General features: G+C 38.6%; 1 protein-coding gene across 3 annotated transcripts in view; it reads left to right on the forward strand.

Annotated features, from left to right (window-relative positions):
• The window catches only part of LOC140602703 (olfactory receptor 4Q3-like), a 106,453-nt gene extending 96,158 nt beyond the window's left edge, over positions 1-10,295 (forward strand). For all 3 annotated transcript variants that reach the window (XM_072772655.1, XM_072772654.1, XM_072772656.1), the window contains one exon: positions 8,958-10,295. In XM_072772655.1, coding sequence (XP_072628756.1) covers positions 8,980-9,927 — 948 coding nt within the window. In that variant the 5' untranslated portion in view covers positions 8,958-8,979 and the 3' untranslated portion in view covers positions 9,928-10,295. The remainder of the gene's footprint in view (positions 1-8,957) is intronic.
• The last annotated feature ends 1,500 nt before the right edge of the window (positions 10,296-11,795 follow it).

Raw genomic sequence — 11,795 nt, forward strand, 5'->3', positions numbered from 1 at the left:
GGAAACTGCCTTCTAGGATTGTAGCAGCAGGAACAATACCTGTGAAGAATATTTATCTCATGATAAATAGAAGCATGTGGAGAAGATGGAAAATATGCCCTTCTTAACTGTGATAACAGGCAAATTTTGTCTTTTCCTTCTTTAGGCATAATTGCTTAAAAAATCTATCTCTAGGAATTCTTTTATAGATGAGGTGTGCTAAGCCCTGCATGTGACCCCTGAGTGGTCTGTTTCTTCTGTCTGAGTGAGGCATTGGCTTTTGAGCACAGCATCTCATTTCATTACATATTGAAGTAGGCAACATGAGGGTCTCCAAAGCTGTTCATGGCTGAAACCCTCAGAAAAACATACTCAGCCCTGTCAACCAGCTGCGTCATGTGGCGAGAAGGATTTTGCAGATGGGATTAGGATTAAGGAGTAGGGGGTGTCCTCAGTTCTCCAGGTAGGCCCCTGCCTGCGTGAAGTGACATGGGGTGGTATGAGAAGGATTTCACTCAGCCTTGCTGTCTTGGAAGGTGGAAGAAGGGAGCTGCAGGCCAGGAAAAGTGGGAACCCTTTACAACCTAAGGAAGGAAGGACAGAGATCGTCGCCTAGAGCCTACAGGAGGGAATGTATCCCTGCCTACACCTTGATTTTTAGCCCAGAGACGTCTTGTCAAAACGCTGACCTTCAGAACATGATAAATTTGTTTAAGCTACCAATTTGTGGGAATTTGTTATGTTACATTGCCAATAGAAAAGTCCTACAGTTAATTTTGTCTCTGTCCGCTCACTGCCCTTGAAAAGTTATACGTGGGGATTCTCTAAGGACTAAGAGGAAAACACCTTACTTCCCGGAGACTTTGGGTTTGTGTCTGCCAGGCACCCGAGGACCTGTTGTTGGGGCTATTGTTAAGCAAAGGCAAGGTCTGGGTTTTCATCTCTATACACACACACACTAGGCTCCTACCCTTGTCAGGGCCTCTCTGGGGTCCAAGCTTCTTAAAGATCTTTCTCTCCTCCCTGGCCCATCATACGCATTATCAAGGCAACCTTCCTCACTTCCTCACTTCCTTTAAAGTCTTTTAAATTGGGTTCAGAAGCACACTTAGTTCTGTTTCATTTTTATTTTTAAAATTGTCTTTATTTGGGTGTAGTTGACACGCAATGTGACATTATTTTCAGGCGTAATGCAGAGTGGTTTGACAAGTCTCCATGTTAGGCTGTGATCACCACCAGAGTAGCTACCATCTGTCACCATACAGAGCTGTCACAGAGCATTGAAGATATTTCCTATGCTGCGCCTTCTATTCCCCTGACTTACTCATTCCACAACTGGAAGCCTGTGTCTCCTCCTCCCCTTCACGCATTTTGCCCATCTCCCGATTTCCCTCCTATGTCTCAGCCATCAGTTTGTTCTCTGTATTTATATATCTGATTCTTTTTGTTTATTCATTTGTTTTGCCTTGGAGATTCCACATATGAATGAAATCATATGGTATGTGTCCTTCTCAGTCTGACTTATTTTTCTTAGCATAATGCTCTCTAGGTCCATCTATGTTGTTGCAAATGGCAATATCTTGTTCTTTTTATGATTAATATTCCATTATACACATACACACACATTATATATACATGAATACATACCACATCTTCCTTATCCATTAGTCCAATGGACACTTAGGTTGCTTCCATTTCTTGGCTATTGCAAATAATGCTCCAATAAACTAGAGTGCATTATCTTTTTGATTGGTGTCTTTGTTCTTTTGGGAGTCAATACCCAGTAGCTCTGTTTTCCACTTATCCTAAAGATGTAACTCTTTGTGTCCCATCTTAAGATGAAGAGTATTTCCTATAAGGCTCCCCATCTAGGGAAGATTCTGGGTCTTAGCTTCTTTCTGCAAAACCTCTGAAATGCATCCCAAAATTCGCCACAATTGGGAACACTCTCAGAGGAGAAGAAGGTTTGGTGTTTTAGTGTTTATCTCTCTGGGTTCTGAATCACCAAAAACCACTGCTGTTGTTCTTTTCTATCTTCTTATATTTCGATACATTTTATCAAATTTCTTTATCCTGTGGGAAGTAAGTCTAAACAATTTAGTTTTCCGTTACTAGTAATTAAGGCAATTCCGGTCATTTCTACTTCTAAAAAAACTTAATTTGTCCATTTCTCTTTGCTTTTACTGCTTTCACATTAATCCATGTTTTAAAATGTCTTATCTCTTAAAAACACTGAATCTATCCATTTATGGCCTATTTCCATTGCCAATATATCCTAGTGTAACTATTATTGGTTCTTTTCTGGAAGGCAGCCATTTACCTGGTCTCCCATTTTCCCCTATCTGATCCTTCTAGAGTGATATTCTAAAAACATTTATGAAATAATTTCAGTTACTTTAAAGAAATTCTTTCAAATTTTTTCCACTCTTTTTAGAATAAAGCCAAAACTCCTTCCCATGACCTACAGGACTCTGTAGATTCTGACTTTTGGCTACCTGTTCAAACTCCTCTCATACTCCTCCCTTGTTCACTGTATCACAGTCACCGTGCTATCTAAATCTGGCACCTCTTACTTGCTCTTTATCACATTGCTTTATTTGTTTATGGTAGTTATCAAAATCTACAATTATTTTGTACCTTGTCTTCCATATTAGAATGCTTACTCTGTGAAGGATAGTCTCTTCTAGCCTGTTTAGAATCATAATCACTCCATTTGCTCTAACGTGGATGGAACTGGAGGGTATTATGCTGAGTGAAATAAGTCAATCGGAGGACAAACATTATATGGTCTCATTCATTTGCGGAATATAAATAATAGTGAAAGGGAATAGAAGGGAAGGGAGAAGAAATGGGTAGGAAATATCAGAAAGGGAGACAGAACATGGAAGACTCCTAACTCTGGGAAACGACCTAGGGGTGGTGGAAGGGGAGGAGGATGGGGGTTGAGGGTGAATGGGTGACGGGCACTGAGGGGGGCACTTGACGGGATGAGCACTGGGTGCTATTCTGTATGTTGGCAAATTGAACACCAATAAAAAATAAATTTATTATTAAAAAAAAGAAAACAAAATATTCAAGCGAAGAAGCCAAAGGAAAAAAAAGAATCATAATCACTTCAGTTATTAGCACAATGTTTAGCATATATTTGCAACTCAGAATACTTGTTGAATGAAAATACATATTCTTTTTTTTTTTAGGAGTTTTTACATGTTAAGTGTGTCCATATTTGCTTTTCACCTATGGCTGGATTTGTTAACTATAGCTAAAAGTTCTCCGTGTATCTGTAAATGATAAAATATTTTGTCCTCCTTGTATGAGTACTAAATATTTTCTTATTCCCAGAAGAAGTCCATATATCAGCTTTTCAAGTTTCTTCAATTTAATGGAGCTGTAATTCTAGTAGGTTAAAAAGAATAATAAGTGCTTTCATAAATTTTAAACAAGAGAAAGAATCTCTGGGGAAGAAAGAAATGGAATTTCTAGTAATTTAAATCTGATAGCCTTTGAAGAGGAAAGAAATGAACAACTTCTAACAGAAACTGCTAGCTTAGGATCATTTGTATGCAAGAATCCAAGTTCAGGTATTCAGAATGATTCTTTGAACAAATCAGATTGGTTTGGCTAGTTTGGTTTAAAAGAGCTGTGTTTGTCTTCATCATTTTATAACAGATTAGGATATAACACAGATGTGCATTTTGTTTTTTGTGAGGCCACTTTGTTTTCACATAGAGAAACTGCTTAATCTGAATTGAATATACTTCATCTACTCATTTCCCTGATCAGATGAGCTAGCATTACTTTTACATGTCTAGCATTCTTAAAAATGTAAAATTATGTGTTCAACCAAATTGAATTTTATTTCTAATAAATGTTTTTGTTATCAATAGTAATTGTGTTTCTCTGGAATGTTATCTAATACATAATTTGCAATATTCTTTGTTAACTTTAAGACTTTGGACTGACACTAAAGCAATAATTAATGAAAAATCTTTGGATACCTAGACAACACTTAATAAAATAGGACAACAACAACAATCAACAACATTGATTATGAAGCACAATTTTAATTTGCTTCCTCTTTTTATATATCGTCAAATAGTTGCCAGCTAACAGTTTGATAGGGCATTTGGCTACCTTTAGACTATGTTAAGGCATCTTTATTTTCATCCTTTAAGAAATATAAAAAGGGATGTGTGTGACTATAGGCATTTATAAAATATATATGTATTGCTGATCTGTTGAGCTGCTTGTTTGCAAAGATATTGTCAAGTATCGACTCTTATTTTTCTCTAGGCTGGTGAGGAAATAGACTTTAGTTACTGACTTATTCTTTTTGGGTTGATAGAACAAAAGTATCATAGATTGGGTGGCATATAAACATATTTATTTCTCACAGTTTTGAATGATGGGAAGATAGCTGTAATAAAAAATGGCTAAATTGTGTTATTATTATTTTTTTAACCATGGTAGAAAAGGTAATCCCAAAGGTTAATGCTGTACTGCCCTTTAGGACATTAACCAGTTCACATATCACTTAGAAAGTTTATTTCAATGTTTTTTTTTATATTCTATATGAAACCACATTTAAAAAAAGAATTCTTTTATGTTTTTAAAAGATTTTATTTATTTATTTGAGAGACAGAGAGAGAGCATGTGAGCAGGGGGAGGGGAAGGGGGAAGAGGGAGAAGCAGACTCTCCACTGAGCAGAGAGCCCAATGTGGGGCTCCATCCCAGGACTTGTCCCCAGGACCCTGGGATAATGATCTGAAGAGAAGGCAAATGCTTAACTGACTGAGCCACCCAGGCACCCCTGGAACATTACTAGGGAGTTAAATATAATTTTTATATTATAATAAATAATATTTATAACATTATAAATTAAATTTAAATAATTAAAGAGTTAAATACAATTTATGACATTTTCATCTATTTGAGAAATTTGTTTATAACATTCAAAAAATTATACTTTGACAGCAACAATTTATAAAAATATTCAATTACTAATGACAGCAGCTGTGTTTTCTGTATAAGATCCATACATAGACACCGATTAGATAAGATGCTTGAGGCATCATCAAGAGACTCAGGTGTCGTATGATGGCTCTGAAACGCCTTGAAGGGAGAGTTTCTGCTTCTATAGCTTCCAGTGGTAACTGGTATGTAATCGTTCAGCCTTGCCTACTTCAGGGTCGTGGTGAGACAGAAAGCAGTGGCAATCCTTTTTCTCAGGTACAGACTGACACATGGAAAAGTGTCAGCATATCAAGTGCCAAATTAATCAATCCAAAGTAAGTAAAAGGGGTGAGCTGTGTTATGCAATAGGTCTGACTGTTCCAGAGCCTGCAGGTCTGAGTTCAGCTTTTCGGCAAGACCTGAGATTCAGACAACAGCAGTCTAGGGAAATCCCAAGGCTCATTAGGCTGAGCAGTAGTATGAGGACCATAAAGCCTCAGACACATCCGGAGCCCTGGGGACAAGTGATCTTTCCCCTTGTACAGCCAGCTCTCAACTAGGGCTTGACTTATAAGGAAGCAGTTAGGGTACAGACTTGGGCAACTATGATGGTCATCTGAGAACTTCTAATTTTGTTGGACTGAAACTCTGACGGAATCTGTGGGATGAACAGTAGGGTAACATAGTATTTCCTCGAACTCACATAGCTCCTGACATGCAGTCATGTAAGTTTCTCAGATGTCTTTATTCAAAGCTCCACTTCCCTCCCTTGCTGGTCTTTCTGTCTTTGAAGCCATTTTTATACTTCTCTGACAGTCGTAATCTTTAAATTTAAGAAATCATTTGAGTTTTGTTGTTCCAGGTTTATACATTTGGAAACACTCACAGAGCAATGACACTCTCATAGCATCAGGGAACTGGGGCCAGTGGTATAGGAAGGGAATTACAAGGTATGGATAAGATAGGATCAACGTAATATAGCAGAAAGCACTGGATTCATGGCAGTATTGTCTCAGGACCTCCTAGATACTATTTTCCATTTCTTTATTTCAGTTACTTCTTGATAAGTTCTTCACTTCTCCCAAAAGAAATTTAAGGTGCAGTGTTTCAAACAAAGATTAAAGCAGAAAGATGATGCCCTTCTCAGTAAGAAATACCTTCATGGGTATCACCTTCAACGAATGGTGTCCATTTCTTGGAGTTTCAAGAAAAATTAGAATTACATCAGATACCCTCAAAACAAATTCACATGGCATTTAAGCTTCAAGTAGCAATCTTTTTTCTGTCATTGTTGTGGTCACATTTCTTACTGTGATCAGAGTCTTCAGAAATGTAGAAGCTGGATGTATTTTTGCCAAGTGTGGCAGTTTATCAACACTGAGAGTGAGCTTTCCATAATAGTTGGCGTTATGTTTTCACATTATCTGAAGGCAGAATATTCCCCGAGTCAATAAAAAAATTTAAGAATAACTGGAATTTATTACAACTCAAATATATGGTTTTCTAAGTTTGTCTCATGAAATGTAAGGATTTTGATATCACCCTTCTCCTATTATGTTTTCACAGTAGGAAATAATCACATTGTTTCTCAGTCATAAATTACAGGAATGCTTTAGATTCTACTTTTCCACTTGTTTTCTCTCCCCTTGTTTTCAGAAGCCTCTTTTTAATTAAAAAACAAACAAACACAAAAAAAACAAACAAAAAAGCTTGGTCTTTCTCAGGCTCTTCCTAGTTTTCCAAAGATGAGGCTTGAAGTTAGATGCAGGACATTTTTTTTAAAGATTTTGTTTATTTATTCATGACAGACAGACAGAGAGAGAGAGAGAGAGAGAGAGAGAGAGGCAGAGACACAGGCAGAGGGAGAAACAGGATCCATACAAAGATCCCAATGTGGGAATCGATCCTGGGACCCTGGGATCATACCCTGAGCCAAAGGCAGACCCTCAAACGCTGAGCCACCCAGGGACCCCTCGATGAAGAATTTTAATGAGAATTTGACCTGTCGAATTCAACATCTTGGATCATGGGAAAGAACATCAGAATGCAACTTCTATATGGAAATTCACAATCCTTGGTATATCCAAAGAAGATTGGAAAATCTCCATTGTATCAGAGCTCAAGTAGGGCTGGACATATGACAGCAATTGGTTTCCTGTATTTTTTGCTTTGTTTTCCAAATGATGCTAGAGAGGGAGGTAGGTGGTTCCTTCCATTATTAATCAGATTGTAGCATTAGATGCACCTGGGCACCTGACTCCAGGCAGGTGAAGAGAATGGTCACATATGTGGTGTGACCAAGACATCCAAAATTTCCTTGGGCCCCAAATCTCTCTCTCACTTGCTTATCTTGAAATACTATATGTACTGAAATTTCTTGGTATTAGGAATTTTTCTTTTTGGAATATCTGAATAACTATCCGATAACTTTCCCTGACTGATTTGAGAGAACCAAGTGCAACATAGACTAGGTAACTAGGACTGAGGACAGAAAAATACAAATTTTGCCTGACTTAATATTTTACCAAGAGCTAGTTCTAGATTAAAAATATACTAATCTAGACAGAGAAACATCTACTAATTTTTCACTGCTTTTTAAAAAATTTGTAATCTGGGATACTCCCACCCAATATTGGGAATGAATGTAAATGTAGAGCAGGAGAAAATGGATAAAACAATATTGTAGTGTAAACTTTATTTCTTTTAAATGAACCCATGGTTGTTGAAAATTCCAAAAGCAGAAGAATTCTAATTTCAAAAAAAAAAAAAAAAGAATTCTAATTTCCTTTATCATCCTCTTCTATGAAATTGGTCATGGTAAACCTCTTTTGTACCTGCTCAGTGATATGGATCATGGCCCTTGGTCTTTTCTTTTGGTGATTAGTGTATTCCAGCTACTGTCCTACTCCTCTTGAGTCTGACGATTCCTTTAAAGATAAAGATTTTATTTTCTCTTACCTAGTCTCTACAAACTCCCTAACCTCTGTAACCTGGGATAATAAATAAAGACAAGGACATGAGGTTCCTTTCATTCCTAAGTGATTTGCTTCCTAACATGTACATTCAGAATACCTGCTAACTGTGGTACAGTATAGCAATTTATAGTATAAAGCATTCTCCTTTCAGCATCATAAATAATCACATAGTAATCACTGTGGCATGAGTACAAAGATGAATCAGAAATACTGCCTTCAGGTGCCTGGGTGGCTCAAGTTAGTTAAGGATCCAACTCTTGATATGGGCCCAGGTCAAGATCTTAGGGTCCTGAGATCAAGCCCTGTGTTGGGCTCTGTGCTCAGTATGGAATCTGCTTGATATGCTCTTTCTCCCTTGCCCACCCACCCCTCTTGCTCTCTCTTTCAAATAAATAAATAAATAAATAAATAAATAAATAAATAAATAAATCTTTAAAACAAACAAATAAAAGAAATATCTCATTACTTTCAGGGACTTAAGTCATTTTTTTATGTAAGTGTATTTAGTTCATAAAGAGTTTATATTTTATTCTCAAAACAATCTTGGAAGGTATTATTATCTTCATATTAATTGAATAAACAAAGATTAAAATTCAAGTTTGATATCTTGCCTGAAGTCACTGCACTGGAGAGTGACAGAGTTGAGCATTAGATCTAGATAGTTCATTCCAGAAGTCTTCCTGCCTTTAGAGGTTTTAATTTTGTCTCTTAAAAAATGGAATGATTTTCATCTTCTCATGACGCCATGCCCAGTTCCTTGTCTCCTTCCTCATTAGTTTGTTGTAAATTCAACTTAAAAGCATTATAGAAAGGAAGAGTTGGAAGGTATGCAAAATGTTCCTCATTCTATTTATACAGAAATGTATATTTCCTACCTCACAGAATTTGCTTAAGTTTTTTTTATCTTGGAATATGATTCTATAAACATACAGACATACACACACATATATATATATATGTAGAGAGAGAGAGAGAATGAGGGGTGGGGAGAGAGAGCTTTTTGTCTGAATCTTTCTTCCAATTTGGTCCTTTTTTTTTTCTTTTTTTAGGTCACTTGATATTCTTGACTTGATGAAAAAAAGCAATGATTCTAAGGTGACAGAATTTGTTCTTCTGGGCCTATCATCCTCCTGGGAGCTACAGCTGTTTCTCTTCTTCATATTTTTATTGTTTTACATGACTGTTATTCTGGGAAACCTGTTGATAATGGTAACAGTGCGAGCTGATGCTCACCTGCTCCAATCTCCCATGTACTATTTTTTGGGTCATCTGTCTTTCATTGACCTATGCCTAGGCTGTGTTACCGTGCCCAAGATGTTAAGAGATTTTCTACAACAAGGCAAGATCATCTCTTTTTCAGGATGTTTGACCCAGATCTACTTCCTGCACTTTCTGGGAGCCAATGAGACATTTCTGTTGACGGTCATGGCCTATGATAGGTATGTGGCCATATGTAATCCCTTGCACTACCTGACAGTCATGAACCGCCAGCTGTGCTTTCAGTTGGTTTTTGCCTGTTGGTTTGGGGGTTTCATCCACTCTATATCACAGGTCACACTGGTAATCCAGCTGCCCTTCTGTGGCCCCAATGAACTGGACAACTTCTACTGTGACGTCCCTCAGGTCATCAAGCTCGCGTGCATGGATACATATGTAGTAGAGGTGCTCATGGTCTCAAACAGTGGTCTTCTCTCTCTCATCTGCTTCTTTGTCTTGCTGTTCTCTTACGCCATCATCCTGACCACTCTGAGAACTCGCTTCCGCCAGGGCCGGAGCAAGGCACTCTCTACCTGTGCCTCTCACCTAACAGTGGTCAGCCTGAGCTTTGTGCCATGTGTATTCATCTACCTGAGACCTTTCTGCAGCTTCTCCGTGGATAAGATATTCTCTGTCTTTTACACAGTGATCACACCTATGTTGAACCCGCTTATCTACACACTCAGAAATGCTGACATGAAGAGAGCCATGAAAAAGCTAAGAAAAAAGTATGCGGCATTCTTCTTCCATAGTAAAGGATGAACAGGAAGAGGTGATTTAGAAAGCATGACCTTCTTGGGACATTCTTCGCTCATCCTGTACATGGCTATGAGCATGAAAACCAATTTGATGACTCTGGCATAAAAGCCAGCATAAAAATTATAATGTGTGCTGTTGATTGCTACTGAGGCATAGTGGCTCTGTTGGGTGTTCAATATTAAGCAGGGAGGTCAGGAATGTTTATTGTCCCAGGAATTGAGTACTGGGTTCAAGAGGACACCTTGAAAGATCAACTCTTCTACCCTTTGTCTATCACTAGTCTTCATTTACTTATGTCATTTCACTTTTAAATTCTCTTCAAATGAAAGAAGGTATTCCATCTCCTTTTTTGTCATGTTCATCTAGACACTGTATTATATATTGTGCCAAATTTTAGAAATGCACTTGAATTCAATTCATTTAAGCGAACAGTGCTCTTAGAGAAGTTTACATGTGAAGGCAAGGGAGCCTGGGAGTTTTGGGTGATGGAAACCTCAGTGTCCTGCACTGGAGGCTTCTCTAGAAGAGATAGCTCTTTGCCCTGGAGTTGCTTGAAGGGGAGTTACAGCGGGATCAAGTATATAAGCTGGCTCTTCACCTGATCATAATATTTTAGAGGTCTGACCAATAAGAGAAAAAAGATAAAGAAATGAACTATGGTTTAAAGTACTCAGAGTACTCTAAGTCTCTACGGTACTTTAAGAAGTAGGTAATATTATTCAGCTTCACTTTTACAAATGAATTCAGATTTCGTTTTTTTTTTTTTAAGACAAATTTATTTTTGGGAGAGGGAGAGAGAGAGAGAAAGAGAGAACAAGCAAAGAGAGGGGCAGAGGGAGAGCCAGAAAGAACATCACAGGCAGACTCCCTAGCTACCATGAAGCTCGACACTGGAATCAACCCAATGACCCAAGATCATGACCCAAATCCAAATCAAGCATCTGTTGCTCAACCCACTGTGCCACCCAGGTACTCCGAACTGATTCCTGAAGTGATTTTCATAAGAACACTCAGAAAAAAATATGATCAAGCCAGAAAGCTAGGAATTTTTTTGTAATTAAGCTAATATTTTTCTTTCCAGAAAGTCTTTACCCCAATTAGATGACCTAATTGCATATTTTCTACTTTATCTATCGAGGAGCTCCAGAGCTAGGAGATCACTAAAAGCATGCACACAATGTTAGTATTTAAGGTTATCTATTTCTGACAGAAGGATTTCTGCAACTTCTTATGTCTATGGGCAGGTGTTAATTCTGTTCAGTAAGTAATTATATAATGATGGGATTTTAGTGGCATTTTTATATACGTTCACTTATTTTCTAATCAGTTGTAATGGAGAGGCCTTTTAAAGTAGTCAGCTGAAAAATAACTCAGGACAAAAGTATCTGAAACTCCACCTAATATTAGGATTTACTCTTAAAATCCCGAAAGCTGGTCCCGTAAGAGCTTGACTGGCTCCTACTAGGGTGAGCGAGGGGAGTAGCATCCCTGGCAAGGCCGCGCCCCCCTCGTTCCGTGGCATCTGCACGAGGCCCTCCCCGACAGCAGCGTCCCGAGGACCAGGCCGGAGGCGGGGGCGTCGGGGCTGGAGGGCAGTGGGGTCAGCAGGCACCTGCAGGGACCGGAAGCTCCCACTCTGTACATTCGTGGGCTGCAACATCCCTTTCTCTAACGTTCCTCTTTCTTAGCAAAATTAAGTGTCTTGGGAATCATTTGGATTGTGCTGGGCGGGCGGGACCGAAGGGCATCAGGAGGCCCAACAACATGGCGGCAGGCGTCCATCTTGTCGCCGCCGCCTCGGGCCTTGCGCGCCAGCAGCCGACGCCCAAGGACACATCATCAGTGGGAGACGGGACGCTGACCTCACCTGA

Source organism: Canis lupus, chromosome 13 (assembly GCF_048164855.1).
Source record: "Canis lupus baileyi chromosome 13, mCanLup2.hap1, whole genome shotgun sequence".
Lineage (NCBI taxonomy): Eukaryota > Metazoa > Chordata > Mammalia > Carnivora > Canidae > Canis > Canis lupus.